The sequence below is a fragment of the Elephas maximus genome, chromosome 20 (genome assembly GCF_024166365.1).
Source record: "Elephas maximus indicus isolate mEleMax1 chromosome 20, mEleMax1 primary haplotype, whole genome shotgun sequence".
NCBI classification, from domain to species: Eukaryota; Metazoa; Chordata; class Mammalia; order Proboscidea; family Elephantidae; genus Elephas; species Elephas maximus.
The window spans coordinates 47,131,433-47,154,649 of record NC_064838.1 but is presented as its reverse complement, the minus strand read 5'-3'; the positions used below and the strand labels follow the sequence as shown (position 1 = coordinate 47,154,649).

The window sequence follows — 23,217 nt, the reverse complement described above, 5'->3', positions numbered from 1 at the left end:
AAACACAAGTATGCTCAACTGATTTTGACAAAGATGCAAAAGCAATTCAATAGAGGAAGGGCTGACTTTTCAACAAATGAAGGTGGAACAATTGGACATCCACAGGCAAAAAATAAACCTTGACCAAAACCTCCACCTTATATAAAAATAAAACTCAGAGTGGATCATGGACTTAAAATATAAAATTTAAAACAATAAAACTGTCAGAAAAAAAACAGGAGAGAATTTTCAGTATTGGTTGTTTGGTGCTATCAATTCAATTTTCAATTCATGATGACCCCACATGACAGAGTAGAACTGCCCCCGTAGAGCTTTCTAGGCTGTAATCTATACCAGAGCAAGTAACCAGGTCTTTCTCTTGTGGAATTGCTAGGTGGGTTCAAACCGCCAACCTTTCTGTTAGCAGCCAAGTGCTTAACCATTGTGACACCAAGGGCTTAGGGAAAGAGTTCTTAGACTTGACACAAAAAGCAGGATACAATAAAGGAAAAATTAATGATCTTTGATCATTTTTTAAAACAGAAACTTTTATTGAGATCATTGTAGATTCACACAGTAGTAAGAAGCAATATAGAGAGATCCAGCATATTCTTTACCCTATTTCTCCCAGTGGTAACACTTGTATTTGTACAGTCCACCATCCGTATCTGTGGCTTCCACATCCATGGATTCAACCAACCATGGATTGAAAATGTTCCAGAAAAAGACGTTATGTTGTTGCTGATGTGTACTATGTAGTTAGGCCTACGATGGTTGTGTCTGTACTAAACATGTACAGATTTTTTTCTTGTCATTATTCCCTAAACAATGTGGTATATCAACTGTTTACATAGTATTTACATTGTATTAGGTATTATAAGTAATCTAAAAATGATTTAAAGTATATGGGAGAATGTGTGCATCAGTTATATGGAAATTCTACGCCATTTTATATAAGGTGTTTGAGCATCCACATATTTTGGTATCTGTGGAGGTCCTGGAACCAATCCCCCACAGATAACAAGAGACAACTGTACTCATTTGAATGTGCGTTTGATTTAGTTATATACAATGTTATCACAAATATAAGTTCGTACATTCACCACCACAGTCAAGATACACATAGAGGATGGTTCCATCACCACAAGGATTCCTCTGTTGCCCTTTTATAAGTATACACAACTCTCTCCCACCACCACCAACCCTGTCCCTAACCACTGGCAACCACGAATTTGTTCTCCATTTCTAAAATGTTGTAGTTTCAGAAATGTTTCTGAAGTTTCTTCCATTCTCAAATCTCTTCATGGGACATGGTTTTAATTTTGTGCACACCAGGGCCCTCTTGCCACGTTGTTTACAGTTTATAACGGTGGCTAAGCGTCATTCCTGTGCAGCCACTTTGCAGTTGTGTGGGGATAACCAGCCTGTGGTCCTGGAAGCCCTGCTGTCCCCTGCATTACCAGGTCTTGGAGGAAGGGATTCTGTCAGGCCCGGCCATGGTTTTCCACACTCGCATAAACTTTTCCTCAGGAAGCCACTGGAGGATATGTCTTGCCAAAACAAGGGAGCCAACCAGGGTAAAGGAAGACACGGGATCCAGGGAAACAGAAGATCCATCAAGAAAATAGGCAAAGGTAATTCTCAGGAAGATGGTGTTAAAGATGGATTGAACTGTGTCCCCCCAAAATGTGCGTCAATTTGGCTAGGCCACAATTCCCAGTATTGTGTGGTTGTCTTCCATTTTGTGATGTGATATGATTACCCTACGTGTAGTAAATCCTAACCTCTATGATGTTAATGCGGCAGGATTAGAGGCAGTTATGCTAATGAGGCAGGACATAATCTACAGGATTAGATTGTATCTTGAGTCAATCTCTTTTGAGATATAAAGGAGAGAAGCAAGCAGAGAGGAGAGGGACCTCATTACCACTAAGCAAGAAGAGCCAGGAGCAGAGCACATCCTTTGGACCTAGGGCCCTTGCATTGAGAAGCTCCTAGACCAGGAGAAGATTGATGACAAGGATCTTCCCCAAGAGTCAACAGAGAGAGAAACCTTCCCCTAGAGCTGGCGCCCTGAATTTGGACTTATAGCCTCCTAAACTGTGAGAGAATAAATTCCTGCTTGTTAAAGCCATCCATTGCAATATTTCTGTTATAGCAGCATTAGATGACTAAGATGGAGAAGGGAAATCCCAGGATGAGAGTTGTGCAGATGCATAGAGAGAGATCAACCAGTCCAGATTTGAGTGAGGGTTCTGGGAGAGATGGCTCCAAGAGGAAACTGATGGACACCTGCTGTGTTTGCACCTATCAGAAGGAGAATTACATTTACTGCAAAGAGTTTGGCGATATAATAATGACAAGCATGTAGAAGCCTAGGTAAAAATTTTTTTAAAGAGACAAAAGGAAAAAAATATGCAAAAAAGGAAATGAAATCATATTCTATCGTATGACTTAGTTGAGAACAGTGTTTACATAGTCATAATATATACACTGAATATTAATTTAATCCAAAATTATAATATAGCTATACTGGGAGAAAGAGGGAAGTCATGTTGGTAGTGTTTGTGTGTGTGGTGGGGATGATAGAGAGAGAAATCAATAGATGATTATCAAAAGTGAAAAAATCAAATAGTGGTGTTTGTAGACATGAAAGTAAATACCAAAGAAAACCAACTGCTATGGGCAGTTGGAAGGGAGGAGGGGCGGGAGACTTAAGATTTTTCTTTAAAACCTTCCAGAAATATTTGGCGTCTTAAACTATGTCCAAGCTCTAATTTAAAAAAAACAGATTTTTTTCCCCAAGTGCTTCTATAAAAAACCAATGATATGTGGCTTTGGGCTAGAGCTAATAGGAAGCACTGGCCCAACCCATCACCCAGAAGCAGCTGGCTCGATGCAGAAGTGGGATTATCTATGGAAGAATCAATTATAGCACCAGCCCAGAGACTCCACCTTGCAAGGTTGGGGAGCCTTCTGTGACCAGTATGGACCTGGTACAGTTTCTTTCAGATCACCTGGGTCCCAGAACCTGGGTGGTGGAGTGGGAGGCGTTGGGAGTCTACCCTAGGCTAAGGCTCACTCACAGGACTTTTGCTTCCTATATCCAAGGGAGGACTTTTCATGGGGCCTCGATCATATTTCCATTCAGTCGGAAGCTGAGAATGCCACTTGACCATTTGATTTAGGGCTCCGTGCACCTGGAATAAGTCAAACGAGGGACTGGGGCCATTGATTCTGGCCTTCAGGAGAAATCTGGTTGCTGCCACACAGCAGGGGTAGGAAGCAGATGTCTGGAATCCAGGGTTAGCCTTTGGGGGGCAGTGGAGAAAGAGATACTTGCATCCAGCTCTCAGTATGGTTCCTGTTGCTCCTTATCAAGAGGTGAAAGATAAGTGGGTGACTAGAGCCACCCCATACAGGATCACCAGGGTCTCCTGTCTTTCAAGATTGCAGATTTGGGACACCCTTCCAAGTGAATTCCAGTGACTATCTAGGGTACAGGCTAAGGGCAGGAGGGATGTATACGGGGTGTGAAATCATCAGCATCATCTCTGACCTCACAACAGAGGCTTAATAAGGGCAGTAGCATCTTTCTGTATTTCCTTCCTTGCTGAGTCAGACATAAATCTAAACTAATTTTCTTTCCCCCCTCCCATTCCCTTCTATTTTATAAAGGATCAGATTGGTGATGGCTACATTTACAGCATAGTCCATAAGTTCAGAATGCCAACACAAGATCACAGCTGAACTAGACAAGGAGTGGCCATCACCTACGGATCCTGCAGTTAGTGATAAGAAATTATTTTGTCCCCTTTTGGGAAGAGGATGAATACATTCCTATTTGTATAAGGAAGGTTGTTAACTGAGAGCATTTTGTTGTTCCGTTGGAGATCCGAATGTGGAAAAGGATGTATGTTGTTACTGGTCAGTGAAGGGCGAGATGGTGGTGTGTATTTGCTACACTTTGTTGCCAGCCTGCGTGTTTGGACTGACTTTCTCTGACTGGTGAGTGAACTTCATTGTGAGTCCCACCTGTCCAAAGTAGAAAACATAACATAATTTCCCAGCCTCCCTTGCAGCTGGGATATAAACATGTGACCTCTATCTGCCGACTGGGCACATCCACCCAAGACTTTGATTTAGATGAGAGAAAATCAAGGATGCAGACACCACACAGACACTAGGTTTGTGAGGGTGGCAGAGGAGGGGTTTAACCTTTGAGGGGCAGTAGAGACAGAGCTTGTGTCAAGCTGTCAGCTCATTAAGGCCCAGCTAGGGTGGCAGTCACATCACTCCAAGGGCGAGTTTTACAGGGTGGTTTCCGTGTTTTTCCTGACTCTGTTACTCCAGAGCCCAAGGCTCTGGTTCTCTTGGAGATTTTTCATTAAATCATTTTCTGCTTAAATTAGCTAGAGGGGGCTGGCTCTGTTGTTTACAACCAATAATGCCAGTTTGCCATCTACCACCACACTCCCCTGAGTGGCACTGTGTGCTGAGTGGGGGGGACACAGAGGAGTCAAGCATGGGAAAGTGGCATTGTTCAGTGGCTAAAGAACATGGCTTTGGAATCACACAAACCTGAGTTCGAATCCTGACTCTTATCACTTGCTGGCCATGTGCAGCCCTCTTTATCTCTCTTGAACCTCAGCCTCCTCAGACCCTCAGCTACCTCAGAAGGTTATGCGGTGAGAGTTGACTGTCAAGTGTTCATAGTAATGAGACCTGTGGTCTTAGGACAGGGGTCCCAGGGTCCTAAGGGATCCCAGTTTAGATTTGGCCACAGGATTTCCCAGACCCTCTATCTCCAGCTGAAGCGGGGTAGGGGTGAGAAGAAGGCAAGTTCAAAGTGGGGTCCTACTCAACTGCTTTTCCTTCCTTGAGTTTGGTGGGAGGCAGGATGGATCCCAGCATCTTCCCGACTTCCCACAAGCCCCAATGCTGTCACCTGTGGACACTGGGGTGACTCATCTCAACTTCTATCCTGACAGAACTTTGGAGAGGCACTGCCCTTTTATCCTGTTGTTGACCCTCCAGGGACTTTAGAAACCAGCTCTGCAGGCTAGGTTCCCAGCAGCCTGGCCTCTGGAGGCTCTACAGGCCCAGGTAGAGAGGACAATATTGCTGCCCACCCGTATTTCCAATTTTCTCCTTCCAGGCACACAGTAGGCTTGCATTTCCACACCCTCCTTAAGTAAGGCATGGTCATAGAACTTGCTTTAGATAATGAAATATAAACAGAACTGGTATGTCACCGATATGTCCGTTCTCTCTTTCCTGGCTCTGGTGACTCTGGAGGCCTGTTTTGACGTGGAGTCATGAGATCAAAGCAGCCTGAATTCTGAGCCACCACGTGGAGAACGACTGCCCTGGGACGCCACCCAAAGCCTCAGAGTGTTGACCCACTGAGGCTCGGAAGTGGTTTGTCACTGCAGCATAACCAGCTGTCCTGACTCAGCCTCCAGCCGTGGCTCAGGGGAGCCACGTGATCAGGAGCAGGCCCATGGGCACCCCTAAGCAGGAAAGAAAGCCCAGCTTTCTCCCACAGGTCAGTGCTGCTCGGCCTGTGCTCTAGGATGTGAGGGGTTAGTGAACTGTTTGGTTCCAAAGACCAAAACTAGGGAAGGTGAGCGCTCCACCCTGTCATGTCGACCGTGGTGCATGCCCATCCACAGCTTGCAGCCACCTGCGGCCTCTGCCACACAGCCCTGCACAAGAAGTGCCGAGACACTCCTGAGTGTGAAGCTGGAAATATTGTGAGAACGAGGGGTGGGTGAGGGCCAGAGGGGAAAGGATGTGCAGAAACTAGCAGGAAGCAAGAGCAGAAGAGAACAGAAGCGCAGAGAGAAGCAGGGGTACCACAAGGGGCATGGGGAGCAGGCAGTCCCCCAGGTCTGTCAACGAGCCTCGTTTTTAGGGTGATCTGAGCAAGCAGTAGGTGCCTGACCTTTTCAGTCCAAGAAGCGAGACTGTACGGGAAGGCAGCTTCAGTACCCTCTGAGGCCACTTAGTCAGGCTCCTCCCCCCCCACCCCGTTGCGAGGTCCCAGCAGAGCCCTCTCTGTACCCACAGCAGCAGGAGCCTCATTGCTGGCATGCCTCCCAGGGCCTAGAATTCCATCCAGCACAGAGAGAGTGCTCAGATGGGATGTCTGGGTAAAGATGCCATCCCCAAGGTCCCAAGGAGAGCCACTGCTGCCTTCTTGGAGGCCACCACCTGTCTTCCACCTGAGCTTTTGTCCTCCCAGGGGCCCGTGTCAGTATTTCTGATAGCGGGTCCCTTCAGACCTCCCCGGCCTGTGAGCTCCCGAGGGAGCAACGAGCCCACTTGCACATCACAGCATCGCCAGTACTGGGCCTGTGAGTGGGAAAGGCTGGTCCCTGCTGTTTAGGTCATGCCTGCAGGGTCTCTGTGGGCACTGCCTTTGGGACCTTGGCCTTGCAGTTCCAGGACCTCTCCTGTGTCTGCCCCAGGACCTAGAACCAGTCGCAGTGCCCACCTCCTAACTCTGGTGTTCCCCAAGCCCATCCCAGCCTTCAGGGAGGAAGATGGCATCGGGGATGCTCCAGGCACAGATGCCCATGCAGCTTGTGTACTCAGCTGTTGGTATTGCTCTGGCCTGTCTTTGCAGTCAATAGTCAGGGTGGGCGGGCGGGCGGGCGGGCAGGCAGAGTGTAAAGAAGAGGCGGGGCCAAGGGACAGGAGTTGTATTGACTTTATTCCCCTTCGCTCTCCTCGATCACCCACCTGCGGTCCCCAGCTGTGGTCATGGGACTGGAGGCCTGCCTCATCTCTCCAGCCACTTGCCCCAGCTGGCCAAGGTCAAGGAGCACAGGGGAAGCTGGGGAGGGGGCAGGCCCGGGCTCCAGACCTGAGGTCTGGCCACACAGGATGAGCCACCCAGCCAGCAGAGGTACAACCCAGCAGGCCTCTTGTGGGAGGTGATGATCCTGACCCTCCCCCATACCCAACAGACCTGGGAACTCTTATGATGCCCCCAGTCCCCTCACTCCAACATCGAGGTGCTTGTTAATTTGTTTTCAAAATAAGAAAGGAAATGTAAAGATGGTAAAACAATCCCTATTCATACTGGCCCTGCTGAGGTTCAATTATTGCTTCAGACCCTTGTGGTTTGGCCAGAAAGGAGCTCCCATCTACACTGGGCCAAGGTGAGGAGAGCGTTTAGCACCAGGGACATAGGACTCCTGTCCCTGCTGGGATCGGGCTTCCCAGAAGAGACTGGCAGTACCACCTACAGCTACAATGACTCTTCTTCCCCGGTGCCCAGCCTGCTGTCTGGGGCCCTCTCCTGCACCCCAGAGGGGAAGGGTGCAAGAACAGGAAACCCTGTTCTCGAATAGCACTTCACCACCAGCTCCACCCCCACCATCTTCAATCTCTGCTCGCCAAGGTGTGGCGGCGAGACACATGAGTGGCTGGCCTGGCCAGGACCCCCCAGGTCTGCTCAGGCTGGAACCTGGTGCCAGTGATAGGGCCTGGGAACCCAGGGGGATCCAGGCCTACAGCCCACTGGGGAAGGTGGGCTGTTTTGGAAAAGCATGATCCAGCTCTGAAGAGCCACCAGGCGCTGGGACCAGAGGTCAGAAAAGCAGAAGGGGCAGGGGGAAGTGGGGAGAGGGAACCCTGGGATGTCACAGAAGCCCAGAGATCAAGGGTGCAGAGGAGGAACAGAGCAACAGTAAAGTGAGAACCTGGGAGACTTGCCCTGGCCTCGCAAGAGACTGGAACCTCAGCCTTGGAGTGTGTGTGTGCAGTTGGGAAGCCTTCCTTTCTCGGAAGGGCCCAGCCTAGCCTTCTCTTTTCGGAGGATGGCAGGGGCCCTGAGGGTGAGGTCTGTGGGCTCTGGCTTCTATCACTCCAGCTACAGCCCCAAATTCAGCCCAACAAGTGCAGGGCCCCAGCACAGGGAAACGCATGGCATAGCCCCTTCCAAGCCCAGAAAACCAGGTGGTGAGGGTTGGGTTATAAACCCTAAAATCACTCAGGCGCCTTGGCCTGCTCACATCTGTACAGAATAAAGTGCTTCGTTTATTGATGATTAAGATGTCTCCTGCCCCCGCCCTGGCGTCGCAGGCCTCACGAGGAAGTCAGAGGAGTTCCGATCCCCTCAGCTCTCGGGCTGACGAGACCCAGCCCCACTCCACCATCCTCCAGCAGCCCCCTTGGGCTCAGGCCCCATCCTACGCCAGCCACGCTGGGCAGGTGGTGGTGATGGTGGGGTAGTAGTGGGGGGTTAAGGTGCAAAAAGTATAACAAACAAAACCGTATAAACACAATAGGAGAGAGCTTAACTAGGAAACATGTAGCTTATGGAACCTTCCTCCCCATTTTAAAGGCAGGAATAAAGACGTTAAATGACAACAAAAAAGGTGTCCTATTAGTGCCCAGCCTCATGGGGGCAAGCACTGGGAACAGGCTGGGGCACCCTGGCAGCCCCCAGCCCCACCCCAGGGGCCCGAAGGTGCAGGCTCCCATCACTGCAGAAGCCCAGGAGGGACAAGGACGCTGGAGACCAACCAGGAGTGGCTTGTGTGCTGGGCCTAGGGTGAGGATGAGGCCCGGACTGGCCTCCGGGAGCAGAGACGGACACAGACACACATATCTCCTGGTGTGGGAGATATAGCCAGGGCAGCTGGTGAGGGACAGGGTGCCCATAAACAGCAGCCCTGCTCCTGCCCCACTGATAGCACCTTGAAACCCTAAACACCCAAGCCTGCTCCTAGGGTTGAGCCCACTTCAAAGGCCCCTGGGAGTCAGTGCTGTGGGAGCCAGCCTGATTGCCCAACCCAGGGCCTGGTCCACAGCACCCAGTGGCTTCTGGGGATGTCCTCCCCAGGACTCAGGGCCCTCAGGGAAGCCTGGCACAGGTTGGGGATCCCTGTGCCTGCCAGCAGGGGTGTGACTGGGGAGAGCAAGTCCCTGGGGTCCAGCCCCTGCCTGCCCCACTCCACACGTACAGAGCTGGGTCTGCGGTCTTTGTGCCTCATAACCCCCAACTCCAACACCCACACAGGTATCAGTTTCAAGCCCCTGCCTCGGTGTGGCAGACTGGGTCCACACCTCCTCCAAGGGGGGCCAGCTCCCCCAACTTCTCCCCAAGCCCTCAGCATGTGAGGCCAAGTTAGGGGGTGCAGGACAGGTGTGGAGGAGACACTGAAGCTGACCCAGGCTCAGCCTGGCCAACCTTTGCCAGCTCAGGCCTCCACAGAGTGACTGCCACGCCTGCTGCCCAGGGCCCACCCATCCTACTGCACCTGTGGCCACCAGCATCCCCTCACCTGGAGGGGAGCTGCTAACAGTTTCCTTTTTGTCCTTCACCGCTTCAAAAAAAGAAAAGCAAGGCTTCAAAGAGTCGCTGAAAGGGGAGCGCTCCGGAGGGAGGCACCCTCCACCAGCTCGGGGTCCCCAGCCTGCACACCTCCAGGGACAGGTGCTTCAAGTGAAGCATGACGGGCCGCCTCTGGAGGTGGGGCAAGGGAGCCCTCCCCCAGGAAGGAGGGGCACTGGGGTCCCTCCAGGAGTCTGTCCTGGGCTCAGGTCCCAGCTCTGCCCACGGGCCGGGCTCAGTCGGCTGGCTGGCCGCGCTTTGGCTGCGCAGTCTGGCAGTTAGTTGTTGGCGTTCATCCTCCCAGCGGCGGTGTTGGCGGTGGTGGGGAAGAGCGGGGGTGGGGGCGGCAGGTGGGGCGGGGGCGGCAGGGTCTGGGGGAGGCCCGGGAGCAGGGGCAGTGCGTGGGCGGGAGGCTGGGTGGGGGACAGGCCTGGGGCCGAGGGGGCGCCGTCACCGGCCAGAGGGTGGCTGACGCGGAAGCACTTCTCCTTGTGGGCCTTGAGCATGTTGGAGAAGCGGAAGCGCTGGCCGCAGACGTCGCAGGGGTACGGCTTCTCGCCGGTGTGCGTGCGCCGGTGCCGCTTCATGTTGGGCCGGCTGGTGAAGCTCTTGCCACAGATCTCGCAGATGTACGGCTTCTCCCCTGGGGGAACGGGCAACAGGGCCTCACTGCGGGGGGTCGCCATGGTGGGGCTCAGCCTCAGCACTCTCAGGCCCTCCCCACCCTCTAAGGGGCAGCCTCCCCCAACCCTGGGCAGCAAAGTGGATGGCACTGAGCCTCATACAGAAGGGTAAACTGAGGCCCAGAGCTGCGAAGGGGTCTGGCTAAGGCCATCGTGGGTACCCTGAGGCGGGATGGTCCGTAAGCCTGGGGTGGAGCCCTGCCCCAGGGCAGCCGCACCTGTGTGGGTCTTCATGTGCTCGTCGAAGTACTGCTTCATGTTGAAGTCCTTGCCACACCACTGGCACATGAACTGCTTGTGGCCAATGTGAATGCTCATGTGTGAACGCAGCTGGTACTTGTACTGGAAGCGCTCGCTGCAGTTCTGGGGGTGGAGCAGGTGGTGAAGGGAGCAGCCCTCGGACCACAGGGCAGGCCAGGTGCTCCTGGGGTTGGGCAGCGCAGGGGCAGGGGGAGAGGGGCCACAGCACACCTGGGTCCAGGTGGGGAGGGGCTGAGGACTCAGGAAGAGACTGCACAGCTGAGGGCGTCTTCATGCATAAGGCCTCTGGCCCCTTCACCCTCCCGTCATCAGAAGGCCTCCCCATCCCCTCCACAGCCCGAAGTCTCGGCCTTGCTCTTCCTCTCTCCAGAGATCCTGCCCCCACTACTCCACCCAGACACACCTCCCACCCTGAATGTGTAGGGAGTGGGTGAGGGCAGGGTAGGCCACCCGGAAGGGCAGAGGAGGATGGCAGAGGCCAGACGTCCAGAGGGGAAGCCCCCTTTCTGCACCTGTACTCTGTCTTCCCTAGGTCTCAAGTTTTTTAGCAGCTGCTGCCCTTGACCCCTGCCCCTCCCAGTGGCCCTGGGCAGGTGTAAAGAAGGGAACTCACCTCACATCTGAACGGCTTCTCCCCCGAGTGCTGCAGCGAGTGCACCTTGAGAGACATGCTGCGTTTGAAGGACTTCCCACAGGTCTCGCAGGTGAAGGGCATGTCCTTGGTGTGGGCTACGGGGCGGGCACCGGGCTGTCATGTCTTGGGGGGACCCCATAGCTCCTCCCAGGGGACCTCTGCCTAAGCACCCCCACACCTCCTGGGGTAGCCCCATGTGACTGACCTCCCCAGGGACCTGCCTCGTAGCCTCTGTCCCAGGACAGGTGGAGAATGAGGCCATCATTCCAGAGCATGGGCTGACCTGCCACCTGTGAGGCTGAGGTCTGGCCCAAGGACCCCAGGTGAGGCTCCCTCAGCTGAGGGTCTGCCGACAAGCCCCCTTCCCTCTGGGACCTAGGATTCCCTGTCTGCTCTAAGATCTGACTCATGCAAGTGCTGAGGGGCACCCTTGCTCTTAGCCTCTAGCCAAGGGAAACAGTCGGGGCCTCCTCACCCCCAAAGCTTCAGGGGATGATTGAAGGATCTCAGGTGGGACTGGTGGCCCAGCCACGGGTGTGTTAGTGCAGTACACACTGGCTCCCCAAGCGGCCTCTGGGCCTTGGGCTCCTCTTGTATAAAAAGGGGCTAATAATGGCATTGAAACCTCAAGGGTAGTCAGGCTTTATAGGGATGGCACTCATAAAGGCCCAGCCTCAGGCCCTAAACTCCAGAGGGAGTAAGCCAGAAGCCAGGGATAGATGAGAACCGAAACTCTTCAAGGACGATCTGGGAGGAGGCAATTGGAGACAGGCACCCCTTTCACCCTCACACCAAGCTCAGAGCTGGGGAACCCGAGCCCAGAGGGACCACTAGCCCTGAGTTACCCAGCAAATCCCTGACAGGGACAGATTACCCAATAAGCAAGGTAAGCACATGCTTAGTGTACTTACCGTGCCCAACACGTCATTTATTAGCATATATAGAGTTTTAAAGCTGAAGTTATAAATATTGTTGTTTACAAAACTTAGGACATAACTCTGTACATAATGCTATACAGTTAAAAAGTAACTTTATGGAATTCATTGCAATGGTCGACTTATTTGAGTTCCAAAAACTATTGGAAATATTAATGTTTACTTAACATGAAAAGTTGTAATATCTGTATCAAGTGAGTTTTGTTTCTTATTGTCTGTTGCGCGGGGGTTAAGAGCTCAGGCTGCTAACCAAAAGGGCAGCAGTTCGAATCCACCAGCTGCTCCTTGGAAACCCTATGGGGCAGTTCTACCCTGTCCTATAGGGTCCTATGAGTCGGAATTGACTCAACAACAACAGGTTGTATGGGACACAGTGCTTATCCTTACTCTGTAAATGCTAATAAATGATGTATTAGGCACAGTAAGCACACAAAGCATGTGGTTACCTTGCTTATTGGGTAATCTGTCCCTGCTGGCTAAACCTAGAACCTGGGTCTCAGCTGCCAGTCAGCTCCCAGGGTGGCCCCCCAGGACGCTCTAGTGGAGAAAGGAGGCAGGGCCTGGCCAGGGGCCCGATGTCACCTCAGCCACCATATGGCACTTTGAATGAGTAATTTCGGAAAAGGCATTCCTCCTCCTGGGTGGATACAACCCCATGGCAGAACACACAGCTGGTTAGCAGTGTGGCAGCTGGATACTGGTCCAGGCCATTGTACCTAATGTGCAACCTGCCCAACCGTCCATGGCAGCACTGCCCAGACCACACCTGCCACTGCAGCCAGCCTCCCCAGGCCTCCCAGCTGAGAGGGGCCTTCTCACCCCCTCACACTGCCTATGTCCTCATCAGGACAGAAAGTCCCTCCCAGCACACCTGGCAGGGGGTTCAGCTCAGGCCTCAGGCTCCCTCACCACCGGCCCACACTCACCGACCATGTGTTTGCGCACGTGGGCCATGGTGTAGAACTTCTTCTCGCAGATCTCACAGGAGAACTTCTTCTCTGCGTAGCCGTGCACGATCTTGTTGTGCTCATGGAGGGACCAGAGCTTCTTGAAAGCTTTGCCACAGGTCACACACTGTGGGGGGGAAGAGGACTTCAGGCTCTGTGTCCTGGACAAGGCTCTGCGCCTCAGTTTCCTCACCTGAAATGTGCTGGAGAGCTGTTGCTGTCCAATGACCAGCCAGATCTAATGTTTTGGGAGCTGAGAACGGTAACTTGTAGAACACTGACCACCCACCCAGAGGCCTGGGGTCCTCCTTCAGCCTTTGGAAGCCCAACTAGGGCCAGGGTCACTTCTTCCAAGAAGCATCTCCCACCTCCCGTCCTCATTTCAACAAGTCCATCTAAAGGCCTCTACAGAGACAGACAACTGGCACACAGTTCACAGAGAAGCCCTCTCAGGTGTGAGGTACCATAAAGCTGAGACATTCTCTCCATTGCCTCTCCCTGCTGGGGCCTATGCCCTGACACTATGGAGACCCCCAAGGGGACAGGTCCCAAAGGGACTGGCTGGGTGGGCCTGCAGGAGGACCAAGTTCCATCAGGCAATGGAGGGTCATGGGAACCTCAGGGACTACACTCCCCTTCCTCTCCCCTCCCCAGATCATGGTCCAGTGTTCCTGGTTGTCCCCTATCCCTATAGGACACCCCCGAAGGCTAGAGACCAGGCCAGGGTTCAGGCAGAAACTGTGTCAGGGTGCACAGGTCAGAAGGGAAACAAGCTTCTCTCCCCTTCAGGAGGCAGGATCAGGTGTGTGGCAGGTGGAGCGACAAAGGGCAGCCCAGCAGGCAGGCAAGTGGGAACAGGTGCACAAGGGTAGAACAGGTTACCAGGTAACCCTGAGGCAATGCTTTCTCCACAGGGCATGCAATTAGCAATTAGCTCAGGGAATTAGCACCCACCTACCTGACCCCCCATGTCTCCTGCACCAGAAAAAGTAAAACCTTTCCTGGGGAGCCTGGCTGGCCCTGTGCCGCCCCCACCCACCCCCACCCTGAGAGGCCAGACTGGCACAGACTCAGGCTGGCCAAGGCCTGGCAGCCAGCCTAGCTCCCTAGCTCAGCCCCAGCAGCCCCTGCTCCTCCCAAATTTCTCATCCCATGCCTTTTTCCCAGGTCCAGGCCTGCCTGCACCTCCAGAGAACTAACTGAAGGGCTTCCTCCTGCCCAGCTACCCCCTGCTCTACAGTGCCTTCGAGGGAAGTGGAAAATGGCGGCCCCTCTTGGCAAACCCCTCCTCCCTTCACAAGTGCTTTTGTGCAGTGCACAACCTATGAAACTATACATGGTGGCCCTGCTGGCCTTCTTGCAGCCCTGGGGATCTGCTAAAACACCGTCTGACTCATCCTTCCCCGGCGTTTGCTATCCTCCTGGCCTCCTCCCCTGCTCACATAAGTCTCTGCTCTCTTCTTCCCGAGTCTGTGCTCCAATCTGCCCTTCTTGCCAAGGGTCCTGTTCCAGTCCTCTCCATGTGCCAAAGCCCAGGTCTGTCTACCTCTCCCAGGAAGCCCTCCCAGATGCTCCAGCTCCCCCTGAGCTTCCACCACCCTGAAAGCCTAGGCTGGTTTGACTGTCAGGGGCTAAGTCTGGTCTCCACAGGCAGTGTGGGGCCCGCAAGGCCTGCCGACTGTGGCGGGGCAGTGGGTGGCTGGAGCCCATTTCCGGCCTAGCCCAGCCTGGATGTCTGTGTGACTTTGGCTGGCCACCTGCCCTGTCTTCCCTGTGACTCCGAGAGGCCCACCTGGATGTTGCGCTCACAGTCCGTCTGCCGGTGCAGCAGCAGCTCGCTCTCCAGCAGGAAGCGCTTGCCGCACTGGTCGCAGATCTGCATGCGGCTGTGGGTCACGTTCATGTGCTTCTCCAGGTACCAGCGGTTGTTGAAAACGCGCGGGCACTTCTGGCAAGGGTGGTGCTGCTTCTCCTCCAGCTTCACCTTGGCCCCCAGCCCATCAGCGGCAGGTGGCCCCCGGGCCGGTGCTGGGGCCGCTCCTGGGGGTGGCCTTGGCCGCTTCCCACCCTCCTCAGGCTCAGGGGTGCCCCGGCGCCGGGCATTCTCCCGGGACCGTGTGGCCATGCGACTATGGGAAGAGGGGTCCACCCGGCTGTCCTGGCGCCCCCCGAGCCCCGCCGGCACCTGCCGGCTTCCAGCCTCCCCCTCCTCAGAGCTCTCTTGATCCTGCTCACTGTGCCCTTCTTCCTCCTCCTCCTCCTCTTCCTCCTCGCTATGCTCTTCCTCCTCCTCCTGGTCTTCCTCCTCTCCTTGACTGCCACCCTCCTCTTCCTCCTCCTCCTCCTCCTCCTCCTCCTCCTCCCCTCCACTCCCGCCACCCTCCTCTTCCTCCTCCTCCTCTTCCTCCTCTTCCTCCTCCTCCTCCGAGTGTCTCTGCAGCCCGTCCTCCCGGCCGAGCACCATGGTGGCCGGGCTGGTTCCCACACCCGGCTTCCCCTCAGGCCCCGTGGACACATGCAGCGTCTGGTTGTTGAGGTTCACCTCCACGATGATCTGGGACTGCTCCCGGCGGCTGTAGGTCCCAGAGCCCCCGAGCTCTTCCTCCAGCTCCTCCCCACCCTCCAGCTTGCACAAGGGGGCCGGGGGCTCGACACTACCCTCCTTCTCCTCCTTGAAGAAGGGCTGTGCTGGCCCAATGGCAGAGGGCACTGTATCACCCGTGGCCCCTGCCCCGTCCTCCACACGCACCGAGTAAGGGTCAGGACCCTCGCGGGCATAGATCTTGGGCAGGCCCGGGGCGTCAGCCTCCTGCTTGATGTCACAGTAGTAAGGTGGTGCAGCCGGGGTACAACCAGTAGCCGCTTGGGCCAGGGCCACAGTGCCGGGGGCTGGGGGGCCAAGGGAGCGGGCATCCAGCAGCTCCTGGCAGGACGCGGCGATGTCGGCCATCTGCAGCAGCGAGGCAGCACTGAGCACCTCGTGGACGTTGGCTGCGTTGACCAGCAGCTTGGACGTGTAGATGAAGTTGAGGATCTGCTGCAGGCCACCTGGCGCCAGCGCCTCCAGGGAGAGCTCCACGCGCTGAAGCTGCTTGTTCTGGGTGAAGAGCGAGTGGAAGAACTGGCTGTAGGCGGCCAGCACACCCTTGTGTGCCGGGAAGACGCTACGTTGAGGCACCAGCACCAGGTCCACGTCGCACAGGTCAGGCTGGAAGAGGCGCTGCTCGTTCAAGCGGCCCATCAAGCAGGCAAAGTGCAGTGCCACGTCCTCCACCAGCGAGAACTCGGCCGCTGGTGAGTCGGTCGTCTTCTCAACCAGCAACTGTGGGGGTGGAGGGCACGGGAGAGAGTCAAGCCAGCTGGGCCCCTGCTGACCCCCTGCTGCCCACCCGTCCCCCAGCGGTGCCCACCATCAGGGGGCAGCCTGTCACTCCTGCTCCATGGGACAGAAGAAGAGCTGAAGTTCCAGCAAGGAAGTGGGGGAGCGGGAGCCAAGCCCTGTCAGCCTCCCCGCGGAGCTCAGACGCTGACCGGCACCTTTTGAGGCTGAAGATCAGCTCCTGGGCTAGTCAGCTAACTTTTCTGGGCCTCCAGCTCTTCCCCTGTGAAACGGGAAAAGTTATCCTGGGAAGGGAAAGGGACAAGAAAAGGAAGGCGGGGTTTGGGAAAGGAAGAGAAGAGATGAGAAGGCACCAGGGTAACCAACCATCCCGGTTTGCCCAGAACTGGGGGATTTCCCGGGATGTAGAACTTTCGGTGCTAAAACCAGGACAGTCCTGGACAAACCCGGACTAGCTGGTCACCCTAGAAGGGACCTGGGCATTCCTTCCGCATTTCTTGCATTCCCACAGTCTGCAGGCCCCACAGATTCTCTTCCACACACTCACATATACAGATGAAAAACAAGCACCTCAACAACAGAAGTCAGGCACACATACTCACAGCCTGGCCTCTGGCCTACTGCACCCCTCACCTCACCAACAGGCCTCAAGGCCTACACCCTGAGAGCTACAGAAGGAGAAAATTTTGTGAAGGAATCCAGACCCAGGGCCTGTGACGTGTCCCCACCCTGGTCCTGCTGCCCTGCCCAAGGAGGCCCTCATCATTTGTCCAGAGTTTGGAACGGTCACTTCCCCTCTCCTGCCCATGGCCACATGCCTGGCCCCGAGCAGCTCCCCCTCCCAGAGGGCGTTCTGAAGGGAACACAGCTGTGTTATCTGCTCACCAGGCTCAAAGGCAGGAGATCCCTGGGCCCCACCCTAGACCCTTTTTCCACTAGGGTTCTGGGATAGCTCCATCTTGGGGGCCACACCACTTGGGGCCTCTGGAGCTTTAGTGAGGCTCCTCAAAGTCCGATGGGTGAGAACATCTGGCCCTTGGGCCACATCTGGCCTCTGTGAATTGCTCAGAATAGGGCCAGCTCAATCACTCCAGCTCCGCCACAGCACCTCCCCAAAAGTGGGCCATGCAGACAGGCAGCCGGCCCAGTTCCCTGCAAGGGCCTAACAGCACATGTTTAATTACAATCTGCCAACTACCTGCTCAAGCCCGCTGCTTCCAGGTTCTGGTCCTCCTCAGGTGTTGCCCACCCAGATCTCAGCATCCTACACCTGAGGGTGCCTTGCCTCACTGCCATAAAGCCATTGGCCCCCACCCTGCCCCAGCACCTCCCTGGAAGCCCTGGGATGAAACCCCAGCTCTGGCCATCCACAGCTTACCCCCACATGCCATGGCAATCCTTCCATCACCCAGGCAGCAAGTGGGTGGGCTCAGACTGGGTGGTGGTGGTGAGTGGTGGTGGTGTCTAAGCTCACCACCTCGGTCAACTCACCAAGAATCCACCCTGGACCTCTGGATGAGCCTGACAAGCTAGCGGAGCAACCTGCTCCTAGACCTGCCCTGGGCCCCACCCTCCACACCTACAGTCAGGCCAGTGCCCACCCTGCGCTCCCAGATCCCAGTCTGGCCAGGCCTCTGGAGATGGACGGTATCTTCCTTGAGTTCTGCCACCACACCCCTCCTCCCAGCCCTCAGCCAAGAAAACACACATCTGCCCCTGTCTTCCAGGGTTGCTGGCCCTCCAGGCCTGGCCCATCTAATGGGGACGTGGCACCAGGCCCCTCCTATCTTCTTTCTCTGACTCATTCTGATTCATCTTCTGGGACTAACCTCTACTGAAAAGATGGAGAAACTGAGGCTAGAAGTGGGAGGGTCCCCCAGAGAACAGCAGCAGACTCACTCCTCTGGACCAGACACCACTCTATATGTGGCTAGATTTCTTAGCCTTTAATGACTAGTACAGCAGAAGGTGTCTGGGAACCCTCCCACCTGAGAGGGACCAGCTGTGCTTCCCCAGGCCCCTCCACTATCCCTGGTGATGCCCCAGCCTCTTCCCCAGTCACTGCCACCTACGGGTTGCTGAAGGGTCAGGGTTCAACTTGGGTTGTAACAGGGACTCCTTGGGGCCTCCAGAGGCAAGAAAATGGCAGGGGAAGTGATCTGGATAAAGGCTTGCCAAAACCAGGCCTGTCAGGGGAGCCCATTGCAGGCACCAGGGCCCTAGTCCACCTTCCTCCCCTTCATGGAACGCCCTCCAGTGCCCAATCTTTCCATCTGCAAATCCAGCTCCAGGGCCTACATGATGCCTGCCCCAGGGTCTCTGACCTCAGAGAGGCAGAAGGGGTTAACCTAAGGGACAGTTGCCCCAAAGACTCTATTCCTAAGACAGAACCCCAGGGCACACCAATACCATCCTTGGCCCTTCAGGGGTGAGGGAACCACGCGGCCAGGCACCCCGACTGAACTCCTGTGACAGGGTACACACATGCTATCCATGTCCATAACTGGCAGCCGTGCCCCAGGACACAGCTGCCTCTTTGCCTGGCCCCTCCTGGGCCATGCCCATCATCTATGCCAGCCTCCCCAGCCAGATGTGCCAGCTCCCTGCAGCTGTGGATGCCCCTCCCCATCTGGCTCTGCTGGCTACAGCTACACTCCCTCTCCCTCCCCCAGGGTTCTGGCCACCCCAGTCTAAGATGCAGGACCAAGGGGGTGGTCAGACACCCCTATTGCTAGGTGCTTTGTGCCTGCAAGCCCTCTCCCCCAAGCCAGGCTGGGGATGGCCAGTACTGGGGACAACTAGGACAGCTGCAGTCTTCTACACTTGAGGGGTATCCTGCCCCAATACTACAAAGCCAATGGCTCACCACCGTGCCTCAGCATCTCCCTGGAGGCCCCAGAATGAAACCCCGGGACCATCCATCCACACTCCACCTCCCATCCCACTACACCTATCCTTCCTTTGCCCCCGGCAGCAGTGGGTGGGCCCAGGTTGGGCTAGGGGCTCAAGCCCATGACCTCCAAGCTCCTCCTCTTGGGGAGGAGTTGTCTATGCCTGCCTCCCCTGCACTCATACGCCCCCCCCCACCTCGTCCTGGGAAACAGGCCCAGAGAGGGCGGGAGACCGGCCCAAGGTCACACAGGAGTTTGGACCGGAGATGCGGGCTGCCCCCCACCCTTGCCCGCGGTGCCCCAAAGCCCCAGGACGGCTCCAGCGCCCACGTGGCCCAAGGCCCGGGCGGGAATCCGACCCCCCCCCATCGCCCCCAATACCCAACCCGAGGGCGGCGCCATCCTGGGAGCAGAGAAGCGCCCCCCTCTGCCCGTGCCTAGTGAGACCTCAGCCTTCCGCGCTGGCACCCCCACCCCAGGAATTTAACCCCCTTTTCGTCGAGAGCCGCGCGATAGCGCCGCCTTCCTGGCCCGCGGGGACCCAAGAGATGGGGGCGGGGGAACCAGGGGAGGGGGAGGATCCCTCCACCCCGAGACCGCGAGTCGTGCGCTCCGGAGGGCAGAGCGGGCAGGTGGGCGGATAAGAGGGGGGACAGGCAGGGCCCTGCGTACCATGGTGCCGTGGCGCTCGGGGCTCACAGTATTTCTCGGGATCGCGCTGCCCCCGGCGGCCAGGCCGGGGCCGCTCCATGAAGCGCCGCGCTGGGGGCCGCCCCCGCGCAGGGCCCCGCGACCATGGCCCCCGGGGGCGCGGCCGGGCGGGCGGAGGCACAGGGCCGCGGCGAGTCCAGCCGCCGAGCAGCTGCGGCCCTAGAGCCTCGGGCGCGGCGGGCGGGGGGCGCGGGGCGCCGATTGGAGCCCGCGCGTCAGCTGGGGCCGCCGTCTGGACGCTTAAAGGGCCAGGCCGCCCTGCGTGCCGGCGGGGGGCGCGGACACGCGTGGCGTTCGCCACCCCAGTGCAACTCGCCTTGCTTCGGTTCCTGAGGCCCCCAGCCAATACCCCACTGCTCACGTCCGGGAGGATAGACCCCAGCCTCACCCTTCCGCGCTGAGCCCCTTTTCCCGCCGGGAAGTTCGTCCGGGAGTCTAACCTTGATGTCCTCCAGCTGCGCCACGGAGGCGGGCCGGGTTAGGAGGCGGCACAGAAATCAGGAAGCAGGGCACACCCGGCCCCCAACCCGCTGCAGAAAAAACTTCCACTTGTTCCCCTGACCCATGCTGAGGGACTGAACCCTGCACTCCATTCTCATTCACCACCTCCATTCCCACCCACCCTCCCAGCCCCCCATCCTGGGACCTGGGGGTGAGCCTGGGATTCCCAACTAGCTCCCCACCCAAGGGCTCAGGGTTCCTTCTGTTCAGTGCATCTAGGACTTGGCTGCCGTGGACCCATACCTACCTTGTGGCCTCCAAGCAGGAGATACAGGACCCCGGGGTACAGCTGCAGTGATCGGATCCTAAGATGACTGACCCTGGGCTAGGAAACAGCTAGCCCAAAGGAGTGGGGGCCAGAGGCCCCCGGCCCCATTGTGCCTGCCTAGCCTTGTGACCTGACCACTGCTGAGTGGCCTCCCCGCTAAGCCTCTGCTGGGGAGACGCCACCAGCCCTGCGGAATGCTGCTCTGGCATGGACGCCCGTGGGGGCAGGGGGCTGGCTGCACCGGCAGGAGGCTGCATAGGAACGTTGCCAGGCTGAGCCGGCAGCAGGGTGGGGACCAGGAGGCTCTGGACCTGCTAGGGCCCAGGTGGTGGTTGGGCCACCATTGAAGAGAGGCGGCGCCTGTGGGCCTCTCATGTGGCCCATATCATCACTCAGATGCCTTTCTGCCTCCAAGCCCCCAAGATCCATCCCACCCCACGTTGGCTCCTGCCCCATCCCGGCAGTACCATATAGAACCCTCTGCTCCTCCCTACATACATGCAAACCGTACTTACAAGGCCATGCCTAGCTGTACCAGCGTCCCCTGAGTATGCTGCCTCACTTGGGCCTGGCTCAGGGTGACTCGGCTCTGGGTGCCAGGAGAGAAAATGGAACAGAATTTGCGTCCCCTGCTAGGCACCATGGTGGAATCTGCTGGTCTAATCAGACACATTTCAAGGGTCTCCCTGAGGCTCCATAGGCCGAGGCAGGAAGACCCCCAAGACAGAACCATCCCAGAGCTACGGAGAACACGTCTCAGGCACAGAAATGACAGTCAACAAAGAGTGCCAAGAATAAGATGGAAGGCGAATAGCCAAATAGAGGAGAGAGACCCTGGTGGACAGACATGGGAACAGAGAAGGGGCACAGGCAGAGACATGGCAAGGCCCAAATGAGGAGCTGGGTCAGCTAGGGAGCTCCTGGTGGCTGCTGCAGGCACTCTGCACCTGCGAGGCCATGGCGGGTGCACAAGCAGCCGGCTCAGCTCCCAGAGGCCCTAGGCTGAGGCCAGGCCACACCGGACCTATGTGCTTCTGGCCAGTCACCTCAGGGCTGCCCTCTGCATCTTCTCCCTCCCAGTCTACTTCCTCATCTGACTGCATCAATGGGAGGTGGCAAGGGAGGGACTGTGTACCCACTGGTCAGATAAGGACACAGAGGCTCAGAGAACAGGTCAGAGAGCTGGGCACCAGTGTCAGAAGCCTGGGAAAGGAGAGGCTGGGAGAGAGCTGCCTCCCCCATGGGCTGGGAGGAGCTTGGCAGGGAGGGCTGCACAGGACACTCCCAGGCAGCTTCCGGGCCAAGGTTTGGCAGAGGGTGTGGCCAGCCTGACCAAGGTAGGCTGCTGGCCCTTTGGCATTGGCCTTAGCTGCAACAGCCAAGCCAGAGGAGGGGCTGGAGGCTGGGTGAGAATGAGGGGGAGTGTCTCTGCCTCCCTGAAGACCCCTGCTGCTCCCTTTTGCATCTCTGCCCTGTATCCCATCTGCTGAGGGAGCCCTGGGTTCTGTGAGATGCTGTTGGCAGCTGGGTCACTAGACCTGGCAGGAAGGAACTGTTAGAAGAGCTCAGTCTGGTAGGCCAAATGGGGCTGCTCAGAGCAGAGGCCTGTAAGTTGAGTCAGCACTAACTAGAGCAAGGAGGAAGAGGGAGGGCACTCCAGGCCAAGAGAACAGCACCTGCAAAGGAAAGCAGGAAAGGCTGGCACCTGCAGAGAACTGGAGGCAATTTGGTGTCCTGGAGTCAAGATTCTTTTCTGGTGGGAGTGGCTGGACAGAAATAAGCGGAACTGCTCTCCTGGCCATGGGAGGGAGCTGGGAAGAAGTCTCCCCGCCTCCGCCTCCGCCCCCCCCCCCCCCCCCGGGCTGGGTACTGGTCAAGCTTCATGTCAGCCTGGGCCAACATGGAAACTGAGACCCAAGAGGGGAGGGACATTCCTTGGGAGCTTCCCCTCAAGAGATCAGAGCAGACCTCCTGGAGGGGGTAGGGTGGGTCTGGGTCTTGGAGGATTACGGAGGGGGATCCCGGGTGCCCAGGTGAGCCCCTGCCCTGGCAGGAGTTTGTGGAGATGGGCTCACTTAGCAGAGCCGAGCTCTTATGAATCCTCCAGGCATTTGGGGCCAGGTGCTGGGAAGGTCAGCAAGGCCACGCCTCTGCCACTACAGGCCAGCACACTGGTTTCCTTGCAACCTCCCTAAGTATCTAGCCCTAAGTTTCTGCTCCATGACAAGGAGAGGCGCAGGCCCAGACTGTGCTCAGGGAGTCCCCAGGCTTGGTTGGGAAAACCAGGCTCACCCAGCGGAAGCTGGGATGAATATCCCAGGCCTCACGTTTATGCGTGTGCTGGTGGTGGTGGGGGCAGCAGCGCAAGGCTCAGCACATGGAGTACGCAGCTGTGTGTGGCTCAGATGGGGGAAGGAGGGAGGGTGGAGTGGGCAGTGCTACAGAACACAAGGTGTCCCTGACTGGCACAGGTCATGGGGCTGGCAGAGAGGTTCAAGCTACCCACTGGGGTGCTGACGCAGGGCCCTCCAGAGTGGGAGAGCATTGGTCGGCTGGGTGTGGGGTTTGGGGTGGAGGGAGTTGTTCCTTCCTTCTGCCTCAGCTGAGCTCTAATAGAATGCAGCTGCCCGGGATGGGACCTAATGCGAACCAGAGGGCTGCCCTGTTCCCTCACGCAGGATAAGCGTCATGGCCTTGGCATTCGAGGCCTCCTTGGCA

General features: G+C 56.7%; 1 protein-coding gene across 6 annotated transcripts; it reads right to left on the bottom strand.

The window, feature by feature from the left end:
- Positions 1-6,685: 6,685 nt before the first annotated feature.
- ZBTB47 (zinc finger and BTB domain containing 47) lies at positions 6,686-22,222 on the bottom strand. Of its 6 annotated transcripts, XM_049863454.1 has the most exons (8): positions 20,479-20,643; positions 20,119-20,260; positions 16,199-16,390; positions 14,581-16,110; positions 12,768-12,915; positions 10,886-11,001; positions 10,230-10,374; positions 6,686-9,971 (listed from the first exon to the last, which is right to left on the bottom strand). In XM_049863454.1, exons 3-8 carry the CDS (start codon positions 16,199-16,201, stop codon positions 9,607-9,609), a joined length of 2,307 nt encoding a protein of 768 aa, XP_049719411.1. In that variant the 5' UTR covers positions 16,202-16,390; positions 20,119-20,260; positions 20,479-20,643; the 3' UTR covers positions 6,686-9,606. The 6 variants fall into 6 exon arrangements, with proteins under 6 accessions (XP_049719411.1, XP_049719412.1, XP_049719409.1 ...); XM_049863455.1 differs by lacking the exon at positions 16,199-16,390; XM_049863452.1 differs by lacking the exons at positions 20,119-20,260; positions 20,479-20,643 and adding an exon at positions 19,692-20,098.
- Positions 22,223-23,217: the final 995 nt, after the last annotated feature.

Bases quoted from the DNA above. Each gene is read 5' to 3' on its own strand.
- ZBTB47 (XM_049863454.1), bottom strand. The intron at 11,002-12,767 runs GTGAGTGTGGGC...CCCGCCCCGTAG, and splicing joins CGTGCGCAAACACATGGTCG to CCCACACCAAGGACATGCCC. The intron at 10,375-10,885 runs GTGAGTTCCCTT...CTCCACCCCCAG, and splicing joins AGAAGCCGTTCAGATGTGAG to AACTGCAGCGAGCGCTTCCA.